The sequence below is a fragment of the Sylvia atricapilla genome, chromosome 14, assembly GCF_009819655.1.
Source record: "Sylvia atricapilla isolate bSylAtr1 chromosome 14, bSylAtr1.pri, whole genome shotgun sequence".
In the NCBI taxonomy this organism is placed as follows: Eukaryota; Metazoa; Chordata; class Aves; order Passeriformes; family Sylviidae; genus Sylvia; species Sylvia atricapilla.
In genome coordinates this window covers 1,306,076-1,326,697 of record NC_089153.1, presented here as the reverse complement: position 1 = coordinate 1,326,697, position 20,622 = coordinate 1,306,076, and the positions used below count along the sequence as shown (strand labels likewise).

Genomic DNA, 20,622 nt, shown 5'->3' with positions numbered 1-20,622 from the left:
AAAATTTGTTATCCCTGGCTGTATCTGGATTAACTGGAGCTGTAAGGAGGTGGCACATGGTGAAGGGTTTTACAGGTGGAGGGAAAGTATTTATAGACTGTCTGAGGGAAAGCTGGAGGAGTGGCTGCTGTCCTGTTGGCTGTGCTGCCATTCCAAGACACCTCCGTGACAAAACATACAGAAAACACTGTTTAAACATAGAAAAATCTGGTTATTGCAGGGTGACTGGAGCAGGCCAGCTCCAGAAGGGAGGTAGGGTAGTCCTGGGACATCCCAGACCCTCCTGAACACAGGTCTAGGGCTGGAGGTGACACTGCATGAGCAGGGGTTGATCCCAGAGGTGTTTCCAGCCTCAGCCATCAGGACTGTCTGGCAGTGCCATTTTTAAGACAGAAGATCTTCTGAAGGAGGCTTCACAGAGGGCTGCAAGCCCCGGTGGTGGGTGCTGACTGCTCCCCCACTAGTATCAGCTGCAGTCTGAGTGGGGCAAGCACAGAAAGGTCTTTGGAAAGAGGCAGCAGAAAATGTCTGAGCTGCTGGGGAGTTGTGGGTCCAGAGGGCTGGAGCCAGGAGCCAGAGGCTGCAGGGAAGGTGCTCCAGGAGGGCAGAGCCTTTGCTGGAAGAGAAGTCAAGAGGCTTTTCACTTGACTCCTGTTCCATCATCTTTTCACACACTGATCTCTTGAGATGCTCTCTAAAGCTTTGGATTACTTTCTGAAGGGGAAAGGACTTGTCCTGGAGGAGGAGCAGAGCAAGGCTGCTGAGGAGAGCTGTCAGCTGGCAGGAGAGCAGAGAGATGGAGGCTCCTCCAGCCCAGGCTGTGGTCAGAGGTGTGAACACTGCGTGAGAAGATGTACACATCTCCTCCATCCACTGTGAGTGTTCTCAGGTCAGTCACACCTGCACTGCCCATTGGTACTGTTTGCTATACTTGACAAACTGATAGATCTCAGTTTCGGGGGTTTTGTTGCCTTTTTTTGTTCTGAAGAGGACTAAGGATGGTTCACATGATTTCTTTTGTGCCTTCTGCAGTGCAGGTGATTGTAGAGAGCAGTTCTCCCCAGGGAAGAAGAGAAGCCTGGGAAAAAGCCTTGGGAAACCCCATTCTTAGTGCCACAAGCAAAAGGCTGACATGCTCTCCATGCAAATTGTTACTGGAAAGTTCTCGCTTCTCTGTGTTATCATAGGTTGATTTTTGGTGCAAGAATTTTAACATTCTTAATCGTTGTCCCCCACTGGACCCTTCCCTCAGACCACACCTTAACTCCCCACCCACAGCAAGGTGCATAAATACCCCTGTCTGCCCCTGGACACTGCCTTTGGCCTCGTGCCTTTTGCCCCTTGTACTGCCTTGATTTGGTTCAGCCCAATACAGTGGACACCTCATTGTTTGTTACTTTTGTATTATTAAAGTAACTTTCTGGACAACTGGATCGAAGTTGTCTGTCTCTCCATTCAAGTCCCCATCGGGCTGAGTCCTGAGGAAACTCAAAGGGGTCTGATAGTCTGGGCCAGACCCCAGGAAGTTTCGGGTGATGCAGGGATGGAACCACGGCACCTTTATACCTGTCAAGTCTCCACTGACACCCAAGGCGCTGCCTGAAGCTCAAAGGTGGTTTTCTTGGAGGCTCAGAACACTGCATCACCAGGGAGAGCAAGAAGCTCGGTGGAGACCATGCTCCAGAAAACTGTATCCATGGTCCAAAAGCTAAATATAGAACCGTGGAAGTGCACATTGCAGTGGTAGCAGAGCTGGGACTGCTGAATGGGGAGGTTTCCTGCAGTTCTGGCACCAGGAACCAGGGGTCCTCTGGTCCTCCTTGAGGGCCTCTGGTTCTCCATGAGGATCTCTGGTTCTCCATGGTCCTCAGTGAGGATCTCTTGATTCTCCATGAGGATCTCTGGTTCTCCATGAGGATCTCTGGTTCTCTGGGCTCTCCACAAGGATGTGCTGATGCCTTGCCCAGAGCTGGCTGTGGCAGCAAGCAGTAGTTTCTGGTGGGGCTGTTCTGCTGGCTGTGGTGTTCCCAGGAGGGCAGGGCAGGGATGCTCCTGTCCCAGCAGGTCACTGGGCATGCAGGTACCATCCTACAGCAGCTGCTCTTCCTCTGCATCACTTCCAGGGACAAAACTCCTGTCCTGCTGCATGGCAGGGAGCCCTGTGGAGCCAGCACGGAGGGGACAGGCTGGGCAGCCCCCGGTAGCACTGGTTTAATCATTTGTGCCTGTTCCTGCCACCAAAGCTGTGTGCTGGGTGGAGATGTGTGTGTCTGGGGGAGGGCTGGCCCGGCCATTAGCTTGTCAGCATTTGCAACACTGGCAGCTGGGGAGAAAACTGTTATTAACTGTAAGGTGGCACCTTGGAGACGGAAGCATGGGGAGACAATAAATACAGCATTCCATAATGCCATTTTATGGTGTCACTCTTCAGAATTTATTAAGACTTAGTTGCAGCCATGCCTGCAGCCTCCTGTGCTGGAATCAGTAAATTGTGTTCATTATCTCCAGCACTTGCTCTGACCTGCTGTGTTTTACAAGGGAGGCGTGGGGACACCCCAGCTGCTTTCTGCACCCGTTTCCTTGGTGCAAATCCAGCTTTTCTGGGGTGTGCTGAGGCACCCCAGGCAGTGCTTGGCTGCGTGGATGGACCCCGGGTGTGATGTGGTGGTTGATGAGAACACCGAGGGACTGAGGACCTGCCAAAATCACCACAGTTCCACGGGGAACAGGGAAGGAGCTGGGTGAGGAGGGATGCCATGGGCACCTTGGAGCACACTGGCACATTTGTCACTCCCCTGTGGGACAACTCCAGCAGTCTTGGGTGTGCTGAGGATGCTGGATGTGGAAAAGGGTTCACAGGAGCTCCCTGAGCTGCAGACAGGGAGATGCTACACCCCTGTTTGGTGTCCCCTTGCAGCAGCATTTTCAAATGAAACCACAAATGAAACCGTGCTCCTTTCTCCCATTTTTTTAGTCAGGACAAATCCCAGCCGCAGCATGTTTATGTACCTTCATCCTTCTCCTCAGCATTTAGGTCCAAGATGGAGGAAAACAAATTCAAGCCCAACCTCCAGATAATTTATTATATTCCTTGTGCTTAAGGGCAAAATTTAAGTTGCCAAAAGCAGATGTTTGCATGCTCTTTTTTTAGCTCTCAAAGTACTTTCTGTGTGCTTGATTGATGGACGTCCCTGTTACATTAATAGCTGGGCTTTGCAGAAAGCTGTTATTACCAGGAGAATCTGGTGTGGGTTTCAGTTTTTCTTCTTGCATTGAAAATCCATTATTAATGTCTTTTTGAGGGAGAAAAAAAAAGGTTTCAATTCAGGCATTTTGCTTTGCTTTCTCAGGCTTCTTCTCAACTGTCTTCAACGAGGTGCTTTTAAAATCAATATTACAAGTGTTCTTTATATTTTACTGGGTGGTTGAGGGTTTCTGCGTCTTGCTATTGATTTCTGACTGTACTGCAGGACATTTAGGTGCACTCTGTGATGAAGACACATAACTTCATATGTGTCTTCCTGATTATCACTGAGTTGCTTTCTTCATGTTCCCTGTTGCTGAGCTGAGCTTGGAAGGCACCAAGAGAGCTCTGAGTGCAATCCTAAGACACCAAACTTGTGACTGTTCATTTAATTTGGGCTTGGTTTTCAACCAGACACAAGGCACACTTGTAGGGTCTCCTCTTTTGTGTTGTCTTTGCAGGGTTCTTCTGCCCTGGCTTCTCAGGCAGCTTCATGTTCTGCATTGTGTCAGGATAACAAGTTGTGGGCCTGGCTTTGTGTGGGATGGTCATAATGCACCTTCAGCTTCTGCTTCACCTTGGTGCTTCTGCTGCCCCAAGCACTGGCCTTGTCCCTTGGGGCAGCTCTGCTGGCAGATCTCAGCATTTCAGAGGTGCAGAGTCATTGGATCCCAGAATGGTTTGGGTTGGAAGGAACGTTAAAAGCTCATGCAGTCCCAGCCCCTGCCATGGGCAGGGACAACTTCCACTGTCCCAAGGTGCTCCAGCCTGGCCTTGGGCACTGCCAGGGATCCAGGGGCAGCCACAGCTGCTCTGGGCACCCTGTGCCAGGGCCTGCCCACCCTGCCAGGGAACAATTCCTGCCCAATCTCCCCTCTGGCAGTGGGAAGCCATTCCCTGTGTCTGGGCACTCCAGGCCCTTGTAAAAGTCCAAGTGTCAATGAAGTGGTGCAGAAACATAGACTGCCTTTGTAACTGCTCTAAAGTTGAATTTACAGACAGAGGCTCTTGGAACACATCAGCACTGATGGCACCATCTGTGTGAGAGCTTGTTGGCACCCAAGGAGCCTGTGAGGAGTGACACATGTGGCCAGCATGGGTCTGGAAAAGGCTTCCATGGCTCCAGGTGGGCTGTACCAGGGGAGAAGAGTTCTGCGTGTGTGGGCACAGCCCTCCCTGCACTGGCACAGGCTCTGGGGCTGTACTGACAGCAGTCTGGAGTGGGCTGGGTGTACACGAACCTCTGCTGGAGGGATGGGGCTGTTTGCTCCTCAGGCTCATCCCAAACAGGCTCCTGGACCTCCAGAGGTGAGGGCTACACTTGGCCTCTAAGGAACTGGTTGTTGCAGTTTGTCTGGGGACCAGGGCAGACACTGGCAGAGGGGCCAGTCCCGTGTCCCCGGGAGCACAGCGCTGGGCGGTGGCAGTGCTGGCAGGGGACAGGCAGCCCAGCCCTGCCTGGCCCGGCACAGGAGGTTTGCTGAGCTGGGGAAGGGACAGGGACATGCATAACAATGGGCAGGCTCTGACCTTGCCGCTGGAACTCACTTAGCAATTCTGTTGGTGTTCTGGAAACGAAAATATAATTCAGGCCACCTTCTCCTCCAAGCTGACCCTGAGAATCTGGGAGAAGAGCTAATGAATAATTAGGGGCTGTTCCCCCCCCCCCCCCCCCCCCCCCCCCCCCCCCTGCTTTTTGCTGGAGTTACTGCTCAGTGTTGAACTGTGCTCTAAAGTGTCATTAGTTCCCTTGAACTTATTGGTCTGAGTGTACTTAGCATTAATATAATTGCATAAATTGCAGTCTCATTAATCACCGGGGGCTGCGGCACACCCCTGACATGCTGTTTTGTGGGGGCTTGGCTGGTGGGAACCCCCTGGCCAGGGCTGGACGCTGTGGCTGGAGCACTCCCCCTCTGCTCCTGGGCCTGGTTTAGCTGTGCTCTGTGTGTGTCTCACCCTGCAGGCTCTTGGAGCGTTGGCCAGCACTGCCATGATTGCAGGGATCAGCCTTGCTGCCATGGGAGAAAAGGGAAAGGTGGCTTTTTCCTAAGGGAGTCTGGCTGCACCACATCCCTGCTGTTGTCACTCTGGTTTGGGTCTGTGGGGTCCCAAAATGCAGAGCCCAGACTCACGGCTTTGCAGTGAACACCCAGAGCCCGAGCTCTTGTGCAGGGTCTGCTGCAGGGCTGCTTGATGATGCTGTGGCTCTGTCTCTGTGGCAGAGCTCTCAGCCTTCCTGGCAATGTAAATTCTCCTGGCTGCATGCTAAAATTACACTGAGTTATTGATTTATCTTTGAGAGGATTTCCTTCCCGAGGGACATTTCTGGCTGTTGTAGTGATTTAGTTCTTCTGCAAGTGCAGAATCCGTAGCAGAGCAGAGCCACCCTCCTGCCCTCAAGCCTGCAGCTCAGGGTCACACTCCCTCAGGCTTCCTCTGCAAGCTGATTTCTGTTCCAAGGCTGGGACAAGGTTACATGGCTGTTATTTCATGGTAACAACTGCAAATAAAAGGGCATTTTCAACTTTCCACTGCAGAAGCTGCAAGTCTGGGACAAGCCTTTGTGCCATGGCACCAGCATTATCTGGGGCATGTCCCAAGCCCAGCTCCGAGGCTGGCATGTGGGATGTGTGGAGCCATGCCAGCATTAATACACACTCCTGGGAATGTTTTTATTCCTCAAAGTGGAGTATGATGGGAGCAGGATCATGTTAACAGCTCTTTCCTAAAGCTGCTTGCTTTCTTTGCTTTCTTTCGACTCACCATGGAGCATCTCTAAAAACCAGGCCATGTAAGTTCCTGCCTGTGGTCCTGAAGAAGCAAAGCCAGTTCTCTGCTACTGACACCAGTGTTCTCTCCTTGGCCCTGAAATTACACCCCACTAGTTGTGGCTCAGCTGGTGAGCACCATCAGTAGAAGGACCTGAGCCTTCAGGACGTGGCCAAATGTTTCAGCTACTCTGTGGCTGGAAAATGCCCAGCTCTGTGTCCTTGGGTACCCATGTGAAGCACGTCCCTGTGGGTTCCTGTATTGAACCCCACAGTCGATTTGGCACCGATCTCAGCTGCACACTGATAAAATGTGAGGCTGCTCATATATGTGGTGTTATAAAACAGCATCCACCAATTAGGCCCAGGGAGAACATCAATTTATTTTCCTGTGAACCAAGTGTGGCACAGCTCCTTCCTCTCCCAGTGATCTATCTGTGAGATAAAACACGTCTTTAGCGTCTATCTTAAATACTGCAGTGTTGACAAGTTCTCTTGACAGAAATTAGGCTAATGTCCCTTACGACTGCGTTAGCTGTAGAAACAAGGCTTTAAATTGAAGCTTCGCGAAGCACTATTCCAACGCGCTCTCCAAAGCATCTTCTTATTCCAGCTTTTATTATCCAAATTTGTTCTCACTCTGGCTTGGCAGCGGGGCTGGCAGGCGGCTCTCCCCCATCCATCCTGCTCGTCTCGCAGCGGGCTGGATCAGGCACCTCCCAGCGCTGAACTGGGGAGTGTTGGCCAACGTCTGGGGGCCTGGGTGCCCCTGGCTCTGGGGGCTGCTCCGGGCTCCGGGAGACGCCGGGATGTGGCTGTGGGTGAGAGCAGCCAGCTGACACACGTCGAGCAGAGATGGGATCCAAGGCAGGCAGCTGCTTGCCCTGCCAGCAGCACAGCGTGTCCTGAAACGCTCCCACTGGGAGCTGGGGGAAAGGGAGTTTGTGTCGTACGTGTCTTATCTTTGCAATTTCAGCTCTGAGTTACAGACTCAGAAGCTGAGGACAGAAACAGAGAACGCTGAGGCCTGGTCATGGACACTTCTTCTTTAGCTTCCCAGCCTTCCCCTGGAAAATAGTTTCCTTTTTTTTTGTTTTTTTACCCTCCTCAAGTTGCACACTTCTAGCCTTCAGCTTCTTGTTTCCAACCACAGATTAACCATGGCCATCTTAAACCTCCTGAATCTCACACTGGTGCTCGTCCTGGTGGATTATCCCTCCCTATTGTGTCCTTTCTGTGCCTCCACAGTGCCAGGTTCTTTGGTGGCCATCTCATGAGTCCCTGAGAGAGGAGGAGAGGCTCTCTGAGAGTGACAGATGGGGGAGACACAATGGTTGATGATGTTCTGGAGGTGCTAATCTCCATCATAGTAAAGAAACCAGTGGTGCCTCTCTCAAAAAGGCATTAGATGCCTGAAATTCCACAAAATTAATATCATCCTCAGTTCCTTTTGTCAGGTTCTCAATTCTCCTGGTCACCTGCCTTGTCCTTCTCTGCCTTCATCCTGCATTGATCTTCTCTGAACACAGCCAAGCCTTCAGCATCCCAGATGGGCTTTCTGGAGTAACAAATAGACCTGAGGGATGACAGTTATTGAATGGATTGTCGCATTGGCTTGGGGATAAAAAATATAGTGAGTTGGAGAGGGATTAAAACTGGCTTTTGTAAATAAGCTCCTCATGGATGTTGACTTGGGGACATGGTGAGACAAAAGTGGCTGCAGTTTCTCTGCAGCCTGGTGTGTTTGAGAGATGAAATATCAGAGATACCTTTGGTCCCTCCGTTTCTTCTGCTCGGACCTTTGTGGGATTAAACTCTCTAAACTGCTGCAGTTCACAGACTTCAAGCCCAGTATCAGAAGAAAAAATGAATCAAGTGCCTCATATTGAATCATGAGCACATGGCTCCTGCTGCACCCAGGGCTGTGGAGACTCACTGTAGTTCCTGGCTTAAAGCAGGGAGAAGGGTTTGCTAAGAAAATGAAGAGCACGTTGTGGCCACTCTTGCAGCGGCTCGGCGCATTTCTCGGGGCTGTCCCCACGTCCCTAGCCAGCTCCGGCACTGGTGCTGCAGTAGAGGGACACTTCAGTGTCCTGGAACACGTCCTCGATCCAGTGGGTCTGTTATAAATGATAAGAAGCCAATTCAAAATAACAGAATTTATATAGCAAATTTAAAAAAAAACCCAATTAAAAGCCACAACAAAATTGGACAACATCAATCGAATGTTGGGTGGACAGAGTGACAGTAACAACGGTACCATCCAACCTCAACCACACACCCTAGGTCCGGTGTAGGGTTTTTTTATACGGTTTATTTGTCCTGAGGCTAAGTCCATTGAAAGTCCAAATATTCATGTAGCTCTTTATTTCCAAGTGAGATCTTGAAAGGTTCCCGTAAGTGTGAAAAGATCTCATCTTTGGGGTGCTGATATGATCATCCTCTGGATCCCCTATCAAGATTGATATCAGATGTCGAGCAGCTGTGAAGTGGAGGCCCATCATTGATGAATGGGCCATCTCCAGTCCGGCCGTGTCATTTCTGTTGCAAATGTTGTGGTTTCGCAGCTTGCACCACAAGTCTTGGAATCTCGGAGATGCCCTGGAGTAGCTTTTTAATAGACCAAATCTTTGATACACGAATTTATCCATTACATTTACCACAGGTCCTTGCCTCGGCAGAAGCATGAACAGTGTCAAGAAATAAAGGGTGGACTTTGGTGGGGGCCTTCAGCTGGGTTTTATTAATTCCATGTGGCTTCTTCCCAGCCAGGAGTCACCCCCAGAAGCTGGCGTTCCCCTTTGGGGGGCACCTTTTGTAGAGGGGTGGGGACAACTTGGAACCAATCTCAGAGGAAGGGGAGTGACCCAGAACATAATGGACAGACAGTGGAACAAATCAATCAATTAGGGGAGTGGGAGAACCGAGACCCTGCTGAATGACCCAACCTCCCCCCTGGAACCTTCCAGGCATCTGGGCGAGGCTGTGGAGTGATGGACAAAACCCTTAATTACGATTGACACAGGACAATCACTGGGGTAGGCAAAAAAGGGTTTTACATGGGGGTACAGGGAGAAACCATTGGGAAACAGTATAAAACAAACAGATGCATATAGAAAACTGGTAAAACCCCAGAACACACCACTACACACTCTACAAAAGGACATCCCTTCTTCTTCCCGCCCTGTGGTTATTTTTTTCCTGGTGTTTGCTGCTGTTGCACTGCAGGCAGAGCAGCCCTCCCAGGAGGGAGATGAGATGGAGGAGCACTTGTTGGAGAAGCTCTTTGCCACAGGAAGCGTTTCCCTCTTGCAGCAGCAGCAGATACATGTGCAGATGCTGCAGCAGTGCCTGCATCAGAGGCACTGTATTTCCCTCTCGAGCCCTCCTGTCAGCCTGACTTCCCTGAGATCCCTCCTCCCCAGGCCTCCTCCTTCTCCTCCATCACTTCGAGTCCTCCCAGGGCCCAGGCACCTCATGGGAGGGCCATGCTATGCTCTGTGTGTGACAGCCACCCCTCCTGTCCTCCTGGTTCCCCTGCCCACGAGAGGGGTGAGGTTTGGTGTGTGTTCAGCAGGCAGCTGGCTGGGCTCTGGGCGTGAGGCTGGGCCACGTGTGCCATCATCATCATCATCACCTTGGCTGCCAGCCAGGATGGGTGGCAGTCACAGACACCTGCTGTGGCACTGCCAGCCAGGGCCCTGCCTGTCCCCATGGTCCTGCCTGCCCCTCCCTCCCTCTTGCTGCAGGAGCTGGAGGAGAAGCCAAGTGGATTTGGCAGGCGGTGTGAGGAGTGAGCCCAGCCCTCATGGGGTGTCTCTGGTTTGAATAGCAGCATTCAGAGCACTCAGCACCAGCTGATCAATACAGAACATAATACAAAACATAAATCCCAGTGCCACGGGAGAGCCCTGGCTCAGGGAAAAGGGGCAGTTGTGAGCACTGTCCAGCTCAATGTCCAAATGGAACGGTGCTTTCACATCTCTAATCAAGGGTTACTTAGTGGAGAGCCCCTTCCTTGTGAGGCTTTGTTCTCTGCTAGCTGTGGATTGAATCACGGGAGGAGGGATTGGATTCTGGCATCATTTTAAAAACGTTTTCATTCTATTTGCTGAGAGGAACAAATTACAGAGAAGACCTCTCAGCACTGGGATAAAAGAGTGGCTCTAAAACCCTTTTCAACCAAACAAGTGTTTGAGCTGAAGGCCTAATGGATGGTGCTTAAAGACATGGTTATTGCTGCAAGGTTGGCATTAAAAATCACAGGGTGCAAGAAAGTTCTCCCCCAGGTTACTGTGAGGGCGTCTCCCTGTCATCCTGGTTGTGAGTAGCCCTGAAGACCCTGAGTCCACCCAGTGAGCTCTGGCATCAGCCACAGGAGAGCAGGAGCACAGCAAGCACCAGTGGGTCACCTCTCTGGCAAAAAGAGAAACTGGAATGGGATCAGCCCTTTCAGGGTAGCATCACTGCCCGTGGCAGGAGAGCTGCAACTGGATGATCTTTAAGGTCCCTTCCAACTCAAATCATTCCATAATTCTTTCCCTGCCCCTGTTCAAGTGAGGTTAAAGTCCAGCAGAAAGCAGTGCTGCTGCTTTGGGACCTGTGAGGAGCCTGGGCAGGAACACACTTGGTGTTGGGATTTGGGGGCTTTGAGGCTGTCCCAGGAATGGCTTTGCTGCCAGCAGCAGTTCTGGGTGTTGAACAGGGGACAGATTCACCCTTGACAAGCTTGAAAGCATTTCAGATGGCTTCTGTCCCTGCTCCACTGCAGCATGCAACAAAATCAGTGTTGGAGAAGACATCATACCTAGACATCACCGTTCTGACAGGTCGATTTCCAGGATATTTATTAACATAGCTTGGAACTAACCAACTGAAGTGTCTTACATGAGAATTCCTTAGTTTTGTTGAGGCGCTTTTAACTCTTCATTCAGTCTCTCAACAACTCATCCCATTCAGGCCTTTCTGGAAGACCCTCTGGGATGTCTGTGGATCAGACTCCCCACTCCCTGAGTGTCTGGTGCCCTGGGAGGCACAAGGAAGCAGCAGTGTGAATTGTTTCTCATGCTGTAAGGACAAAACTCCTCTCTTAGGGTTTCCTCTGCGCTCCTAGGAAGAGAAGTTCGTCTCTGTCCTTGTCAGCCCTCTGGGCAATGATGAGACAGAGCAGCAGTGGTGAAACCAGGCTGGCACCACCGGGACTGGTCACTCACAGGCAGAGGCAGCACAGCTCCTTCAGCCCACTCTGGGCAGTGCCTGGGAGAGGTGGCACGATGGCACTGGCATTGTGCATCACCCCAGAGGCTCATCCTGCATCCCATCCCTGGCAGAGCTCGTGCTTAAGGGACAGTTCATGAAAATGGACAGTATACAGAGATCTTATAAAGAAGTTTTCTCTAGAATAGATTGCAGTAGGTAACAGAGCCCCTGCTGTCCCGTTACCTGAGAAATCAAGAGGCAGTGACGAGGCTGGTGCTTCTCTGAGGAGATGCTGTGCTCAACAGGCAGCTGTGGCTTCCCAGCAGCACAGTGGGAGTAAGAGCTGCACAGGGAGTGGATTTGTAAAGGATTTCTTCCAGCGTCACGGGAGTTTGTACTTGGAATGTGCACACAGGGAGCTTCCTCCCTGCCCGAGGTGGGGAATGCTGGGCGTGGTGGGCAGCTGCTGGGGGGCTTCCAGACCTGGTGCTCTGAAACCTCTCCACCAGCTATCAGGAGGAGGTGACATAGAGCATATTGAGGACATTTTCCAGTGGCGCTTAACTGGGAGGAGCAGTGAGTGCCAGACAGTGAACTAATGCAAAAGGCTGTAGCCGAGTGAAAAAGGGACAGAAAGAAATAAAATCAGATTCAGGCTCTGCGCCTTTTCTTCCCATCAGTAATCCATCTCTTCCTTACCTGTGTCTGTTACATATCTTCCTTTTGTGTGTAAAAATGTTTTGAAGTAACAAACAATCTGGAGAGTGGTAGGACTTGCCTTTGTAGGAAAGAAAGGGAAAAAAGACCACAACAAAACGGAGGCAGGCTTTGCTGCTTCCTTGCTGAGCAGCTCTAACCAGAGTCTGGGGTCTGGGTGTGAGCTGAGAGCCCAGACTGGGCCTGGCTTCTCTGTTTTCCTCTGAGCACCCTGGTGTGGGACATCCCATCCACCCAGGCACAACTGGAGTCAGGCACAGTGTCCCCTGTGTGGCCCCAGCACATGATGCCCCAGCCCCAGCCAGTTCCCCAGCCCTGGCACTGGTGGCTCCTGGAGCTGGGGATGCAGCTATGGGGAGCTCTGCTGCTCCCTGGGATTTGTCTCCTGGTAGTTTTTAATCATTATTTTATTAACAGAGAAGGTGCCATCAGATAACTTATTGTGGATGCTCTGTCAGTGTGATTATTTCAATACTGCAGCACTGCCGGTGTGTTTTGCTGGAACATTCACATATTGATTCCAGATTCCTTTGTTGCCTGTACTAGAAAGAAAGTCCCTTTTCCCTCACTCCCTGCATGGAGAGAAACAAAGAGTAAAGGAAGGTAGATGTTATCTGAGGCTTGCTCACATACTGAGGTAATTTTCGAGAGCTGCAGAGCCACTTACTGACTCATAACTGGGGCTTGTTTTCAAACCCTTGATAGATTTTTGAATTCTCTTACAATGGCAAACAAGGATGCTCACCTGGGGACGAGCTGGGGATCTGCATCAGCGAGCTGGATCACATTTATTCCGCTTGCTCCCGGCTTCCCAAGGGACATTCCTCTGCCATGGGGGACAGACAGAGTGGTGCTGCAGGGGCAGTCTTGTGTCCCTCTTGGGCTCCTTTTGCTGGGCAGTCAGTGGCTGGCAGCTTTATCCAAGGGGTAGGGTGGGGATGGGATGGGGACTCAACTGCCAGGAGTGCAGGGAGTTATTGCACAGACTTGGTCGGAGGTTTGCAGGTCACTGTATGATGTACAACTTCCCTGCCTGTAGCTGTGCAGTGAGTTGGGGCTCAGCCCTGTCCCCGTGCTGGAACACAAACCCACTTTAGGCCAGCAGCGTGTGGAATGATGTGCTGGAAAGGAGCTGGGCAGGATGAGACCTTGCTCCTTTAGTGAGGAAACAGCTGGACATTTGGTTGGTCTAGAAAAAGAGAGATGGAGTTCTTTAGATATCACTGCATGCTGCATATTCCCCACAGCAGCCTTCTGCTTTTAGTAATGTGGTGCACAACATGCCTGATCCTCCCTCAGTTGTGAGCCTGGGGGAAGCATGTCCTCTTTTCATTTGTTTATTTATTTATCATCTTGTTTTCGGTCCCTGCAAAGCTTGATATTGGTATAGAGCCTGGGAAACGTGCACGGAGCAGAGTAACAGATAGTTGTGATTTGGTTACAAGGCAATAATTTAAGTGGACAGGTTTAGCTGATAACATAAAGCACATGAGAGAAATCGCTTCGGTTTATAAATGTCAGCAGAGCCCCTGCGAGTGAGCTGCTGCCTGGTGCTGCTGCTCCATCCAATATATTATAAGGAGATATAAACAGATGTCTGAAAAAATCTGGCTGACCAAGATTAAAAGAATGGGGCTATAAATTAAGGTCTTCCTCGGTGTCTCTTTAAGCAACTTTACGGACAGAGCGCATCTAAATAAACGCGTGCTGACGCTCGGAGGGGTCTCCAGGTGGTTTGGGTTGGGCTGCAGAGGCTCGGGCACATGGCAGCACCCAGGGGTGGGAACAGCTTGTGGGGACAGCTGTATCAAAGCTGGCATGGGAGACCAAAGCCTGTCCTGGTGCTTCTGCAGCTGATAAAGGGATTAGATCAGGAACAGCAATAACACCATCCCTGCAGTGCCACCACAGGATCAGTGTCTCCTGCTTGGAAAATAAATGCTGTCGCTCTGCTTTGACATTTATTCCCAGTAAAGACCTTGTCATTTGTGCAGTGACAGGGGTTTTATCTTCTGGGAGTGCTTTACCTGTTGGACACTGTCTCTTGGCTGTGAGGCAGCTGGGTGATGGAGGGGCAGGTGGGTGGCACATCCCCAGCAGAGGCTCTGGGAGCTCTGCTCAAACCCTGAGGCTTTCTCTGGATCCATCATCCCAAGGTGATGCAGTAACATCTATTCAAAATGAGAGCAGGCTCAGACTGGATATTAGGAAGGAATTCTTCTCTGGGAGGCTGAGGCCCTGGCACAGGGTGCCCAGAGCAGCTGTGGCTGCCCCTGGATCCCTGGCAGTGCCCAAGGCCAGGCTGGACACTGGGGCTTGGAGCAGCCTGGGACAGTGGGAGGTGTCCCTGCTGATTGCAGGGGTGGCACTGGATTAGCTTTAATGTTCCTTTCCACCCAAGCCATTCTGTGATTCTATGATTCTGTGCCTTTATTTTTAACTTATTTCAATTTATTTTAGTTGTGGTTAAAAAAATCCCAAGTGTGGGATATTTTTTAAGTGGTGAGGAGTACAAAACAGTTGTGGGGGTGGGAGTTTGCTGCTTCCCCCTCCACAGCTGTAGCCCTTCTGGTAGGTTCACGGAGGGGATTTCATAGCTATTTCTACTCACTGGGTAGTTGATTTAGAGCTGGGAAATTAATTAGAATGGAAACTCTTCCTTCCCTTTATGTGGAGTAAGGGATGAGGTCTGGCAGCTGTAGGATTTGCAGCTCTCTGGGAAGAGGGACCATTCAGTAACACATCTATGCAGTGCCTACCTGTGGATACACATCTTTTATTTGTCTGAGGTGTCAAGGAGGAAAAAATGTTATAAAATAGCTTAAATATTGATGTGTTTTTATATTTTTAATTGAGTTTCATTTCCCAAATGCAACTTAATGCAAACAATAAGTAAAAAATTAATTTCTCTCGGGAAAAAGCTATTAACAGAATGATTCTGTTTTAGCAGGATGTGAAGCTGTGTAATTGCTTACATATGTATTGCTCCAGTGTGTGCTCCCAGTTGTTGAATAGTATCAAATTATAGGAATCAAAGAGAATCAACTATTTTTAAGGGAAATGTCTAGAAGCTACATACTGAAACATGATTAAAATTCAGGATTTCCAGCTTACTCGTCTAAATCAGCAATTTTAATCACATTATTCAAGTCAACCCACCCTCAAACACACTTTTGACTTCAAAATACCCCAAACTAAATAAGACAGAGGACCTTCCTTGAACAGCTGTAACATTTTCAAGTGGCAATGTCAATCTTTTTGTTGAAAACAGAGATGTCTTTCACGGTTTATTTATTAAAGCAGTGCATTTGTCCTGCTGTGCCATGAACCTGGGCCACTGTGCAGAGTGGCGAGGAGAAATCCCTGGAGTGCCGAGAGCTGCTTAAACACATCAGGGCTGGGAGCTTTGCTCTGGGGTTGGGATGCTCTTGGTTAAATCTCGTTTCGTGTGCAAAGCAGGAGCAGGAAGGGTTTGTGTCTTGGCTGATGCAGCCTCTGTAATTTGGCTGTGCTGGGTGTGGAGCTCGTGAGCTCCAAACCAGGTGCTGGTTTGGTTTTGTTCCTTGCTGGCTGAGAATAGAAAGCAGGGAGCCAGCCCCCCCCACCCGGCCCTTGTGGAGCCTGCTCCTGTGCTTTCCTTTGGATGATTCTGTCAGCAAAGCCCATCCACCTCCTTCCTCTCCCCCGGCAGGCGGGAGGCTGATGAGGCTGGATGCAGCAGGAGCACGGCAGCCAGAGTGCCCTGTGCTGTGCTCCCCTGGCCGTGTGACAGCCCAGAGCTGCTGCAGCCACTGCTGGGGCTGTGACCCAGCGCTGGTGACACAGCAGGAAAGCCACCGGCCTTGGGGAGGCACCCAGCTCACCCCTCACTTTGCCCCTGAGCGTGCTGGTGTCTGCGGAGGAGGGATTGTCCTCCCGTGTCCGTGCGCTCGGCACGCCATGGCATTTCATCCTGCTGGGAGGGACCTTAGAGCTCACCTCCATCCCAGGGATGTCTCCCACCGGACCAGGTTATCATTTGCTGTGTTTTCCTTGCTGCAGAGGCCTGTCTTGGTGTCTCCTGAGCCAAGCACAGGAGATGTGGTGCTGCCCTTTTCATGGAGATCCGATAAACTCCTTTCTGACCAGCACGTCCCGGCCTCACCACCAGCAAGGGGCACAGATAGGTGATGCCACCACATTCCTTCAGAGCCCAACTTCTCAGCGTGGGAGGATGCTCCCATAGATAGACAGAGATTAAAGGTCTTGTGTATCACAGGTTTCAGGAGTAGGAGGAGGTTGGGATGTGTCCCTGGAAAGCATTCCAAGTGTGGAGGAGGCACATCTAGCCTGTCCTCCCACAGTGGAAGGTGGGGAGATAACCACATCTGTCCTCTCACATGTCCAACCAATGCAACTTCCAGTGGACAGGACTGATGGAGAGAAAGAAGGTCTGCCAGAAATGCAAACCTTGCTTTAATAGGAAATCCTCCAAGATGGATTTTCCTGGTTTTTCTGAATGCATTTATACCTACTGGATGACTACAGGCTTTGAAATATTTGTCTGAAATGTGACAAACATCCCAGTCTTATGTAGGAAGCACCAGGTCCTTTGATCAGGGAAATGTCTCTTTGGTCTTGAACAGGGAGGGATCAATCCAGTTGTTCCTGAGCCCAGAGCTTTTTGTCTGTGAGTACATGTATTTATTGTACAAAATAATTACCCTTGTCTTCACTTCTCTTTGGTAGGAGATGCTCCCTGTCTCCTGCAAGCTGTTACTCTCTCCCAGGGATCTTTTTACGTAAAAGGAGGAGAGAAAGGAAAGGCTGAATAGGGAATCCTCCTCAGGAGGGTGGAGGGTGAGCAGCTGTGGTCTGTCTGTCCATCTGTGAGCAGCTCTGTGGCTGTTCAGCTGCAGCCTCGCTGTCCTGGGCAGGCACAATTCCTGCACAAAGAGAAGAAGAAATGACACCAAGAAATAGTAACCAGATACTGCCTCCTCTTCACCCCAGTGCTGGGGCTGGCCATTGAGATGTGTTTGTGGTGAACTGGTGAAAAACACTCTGAATTTCCTATCTTTTCTGCATTTAAAACTGAAGCTTAATGTATTCTGTGTACTTTGTTGGCAGACAGTAGTGATCATAAATTCCTTTTAATAAAGTATTTCCACACCAGCACAGCCTTGATGTGCAGTGTACCTGGCTGTACTCTGCGGGATGCTTTGATTTCCCTTTGGCAGCTGCATTTTATTCTGTCTACCCCAATCAGCACCAATTCCCCTTTCCCCATGCAGCCTCCAAATCCACTTCTGCTGTGGAGTTTTAGTGCTCTGCTAGGACCTGGGCTGGAAGGGAGGAAGGAACCAGTGTCTGCTGGGCTCAAGGTTCCACCTCCACTCTTGATCAGAGCCAGCCTGGCAGCACAGGGACGCCTTTGGTGGCTTGGGTGGCATTTCTGGGAGGAAAACCAGCACTTGAAGGGTGCTGCTGGATGGGAGGGGGGTCAGTGGTGGGTATCCCACTCCTCACTGTGTGGGATGGAGCTTTTCTCCCCTTCTCCCAGGGAGGAGCATGTGCCTTCATCTCCCAGTTCCTCCCAAAGCTGGAGCAGTGCACATGCTCTGAAATAACGTGCCCTTTGTTTGTAGGTCAGGCTGTTGCTGCAGGGTCACACGTGCGGCTGAACCTGCAGACAGGAGAGAGAGAAGCCAAGCTCCCCGACAGAGAAAATGGGGAAGGTGACATGAGAGAAGACAGAAGAAGGAAAAGGTACAGATGTGCCATTGGGTTGGGTGGGTGTGGGATTCATGCCTTTTCTTAGAGGCCAGGTTCCATAGTGCACTCAATTACTGCCGCTTCCTAAAACTTAATTGCTGGGTTAGGAACTTGGCAGTGCTGAAAGCAGAGCCCTGTCCTTTGTCGTCCCTTTGGGGTGGCAGTGGAAGTGCCCTGAGTGCACATTCAGAGGCACCTTCTTGGCTTCTCATGCCACAACACCGAAACTAAATTGGCTACCTGACTTCTTTGAAAGACATTTTGTCTTTGGGAATATCTGCAGCAATTGGTCTGACCCTGCTTTCTGAGCCCAGCCCGTGGGATCGGGTGTGAGGCCCTGAGCCAGGTGCTGTGTCCTGGCTGGGAGCAGCCCCACAGCCTCACCTGCACACCAGGCAGGGCCAGATCCCCTGGAGATCACACCTCCCTGCACCCACCTTTTGAAAGGTGCTTTAAACATCAGCTGGTGCTGACTTTCCCCATGGAACCCTCTGAACAAAGACTGGTTTAGTTGCTCTGGGGAGTTTCTCTCCTGAAGCACATGGGATTTCCCATGGCTGCCTGTGCTGGAATGCTGGGGGAGTGTGGGGCACTGGGGGCAGCTGCCTGGGCTGGGGCTGAGCTCAGGGCCCTGTTGGACCCCCGGCAGCAGCACCCACAGGGCCCAAAGCCCCCGGCCCTGCCCAGCAGAGCCTCCACTGCCCCTCCAGCTGCCACCCCAGTGGGGCACAGGGGCTGGTGGCTGCAGGAACGTGGGCAGGGCGAGGATCCTCTCACTTGGCTTTTGTCTCTTGGGCAATCCAGGCACAGGGCAATGCAAAGCAGGGTGGGAAGCAAAGCCTGTAGCCTTTGGAGGCTCCAAGCCTTAGACATCAGCCCCTGCAAACACCCCAGATCCAGGTCCCACAGTTCCCAAGGCTGTCATGGCCTTCAGAGCGTGCAGGTGGATTTTGCATCCCTGTGGCCTGATGCTGGCTCTCAGCCCTGTGGCTCCAGCAGGAAGGGTGGCAGAAGGTTTCCTGCCTGCTTTGGTGGCATCGCTGCAGGGCCGCTGCTGTGAGAGCCCTGTCTGTGCTGGGGACAGCTTTGCTATTGGGGACACGGCTCTGCAGCAGCCCAGGAACACGAGCAGTGCACAGGGACACTGTGCCAGCACCCACAGGGACTTCCAGCCCCGGGAGCCCTGAGCAACTGGAAACCACAACTATGGAAATGCTCTTTATGAAAGTGGAAGCCACTACTTCCTGACTTGCCCAAAGAAAATGCTAGGAGAAGTTGGGTTTTAAATGAAATAGTACTTATTTACTGAAAATCAGCAAAACATAGGATTTACAGAACATGTTTCATTATCGGAGTGCTTATAACAATCTATGGATTGTATTCGCATGGGAGCCTATAGACTAACAATCTTCAAAACACATTTACAGAAAACCTCTAACAGGTAGAACCTATCTACAGAGGGGTCATATTTGTGGCCATCACCTCCATCAGTCTGGGAAGAAAGGAAGCAGCAGAGTGGGACTCCCCCGGGCACTGCCACCCAGCCCAGCCCCAGCCTGGCAGCAGGGGCCCACTGTGCCTGTGGGCAGGGCGTGGGGACCATTTGCCTGTCCTGCTCCTGGGGCTCCATCCTCATCCCAGGATCATGGGCTCCTCTGCATCCTTCTCATCGACCTCCATGTCCGTGATGTCCTCCACATTGACCTCCATGTCCTCAACAGACTCTTCCTTGTCCACCTCCATCATTTGTTCCAAAATCACCACCGTGCTCCCTTCCATCTCCTCCTCGGTGTCTCTGCAATCTGCATGAGGCAGCACAACCTCACAGTGGGGTTCCTATCCCACACCATCCAGCCCCTCATGGCTGCAGCCAGCCTGGGCAGTTGGGGGGTGACCCCTCCCTGGAATGGCACTGTACCTCCACTGGGACAGGAGTGCACATCCTGCTGGGATTGGTGCTTCAGTGCAGGCGGCAGGAAAAGCCTAGGCAGCAGGAACAGCTCAGCACTGAAGGATGGAGTGCAGAGCTCCTCAGACCTGACCACTGGCTGAAGCGCCCCCTGTGCTCGTTTCCAGGCCCTGGAAGTTGCACCTGGAACACTCTGGGAGCTGTGATGTCCCAGAAGTTTCAGGGCCACTGCAGTGGGAGATGGGGATGGCAGAATGATCAAATCCTTGAATGGTTTGGCTTGGAAGGGAGCCTAAAGGTCATCTGGTTCCAACCTGAGCAACCTCCCACCACACCAGGTTTGCTCCAGACCCTGTTCCAACCTGGCCTTGGATGTTCCTGGGGATGGGGAACAGCCACTCTGCACAGGTTCCTGTGTTAGGGACAACCCTCAGAGTAAAGAATTTCTTCCCATCATCAGACCTCTTCCAACTCTCCTTCAGTTTGATCCCATTCCTCCTTGTTCTGTCACACAGTTCCTGAGGAAGAGTCGCCCTCCTGCTCTCCTGTAGCCCCTTCACTCACTGGAAAGGTGCTCTGAGGTCTCCACACAAGCTTCTCCTCTCCAGCCTCAACAGCCCAAACTTTCTCTGCCTTTTCCCATAGGGGAGGTGCTCCAGTGCCTTCAGCAATTTTGTGGCTTCCTCTGGCACTCAGCAGCTTCTCTGGGGACAACAGGGGACATCAGCCCTGGGGCTGTCCAAGAACCCATGGAAGGCACTGGCCTTGGGAGTTGCCAAAGCCCAGGGAGCTCTGCAGTTCCCAAAGTTGTGGAGAAAGGAGGAGAAAGTGAACAGGAGCAGTGCAGAGCCTGAAACCCAGAGGTGGAAAGCTGATGTGGCTGGGTGCCTGTGCAGTGTTTGTGGAGGGTTTAGGGATGCCCCTGGTATCTCTTCCAGGCTCTGGGGGATGTTTTTGGTGCAGGAAGTCCAGAAGAACATTTCTGATCACTGATGTGTCGGAGATAGGCTTTGGCAGAGGTAGAGGTT

At 51.4% G+C, this 20,622-nt stretch overlaps 1 protein-coding gene across 3 annotated transcripts in view; it reads left to right on the top strand.

The window, feature by feature from the left end:
* The window catches only part of SIL1 (SIL1 nucleotide exchange factor), a 93,565-nt gene that overhangs the window by 32,452 nt on the left and 40,491 nt on the right, over positions 1–20,622 (top strand). For all 3 annotated transcript variants that reach the window (XM_066328875.1, XM_066328873.1, XM_066328874.1), the window contains one exon: positions 17,559–17,679. In XM_066328875.1, coding sequence (XP_066184972.1) covers positions 17,559–17,679 — 121 coding nt within the window. The remainder of the gene's footprint in view (positions 1–17,558; positions 17,680–20,622) is intronic.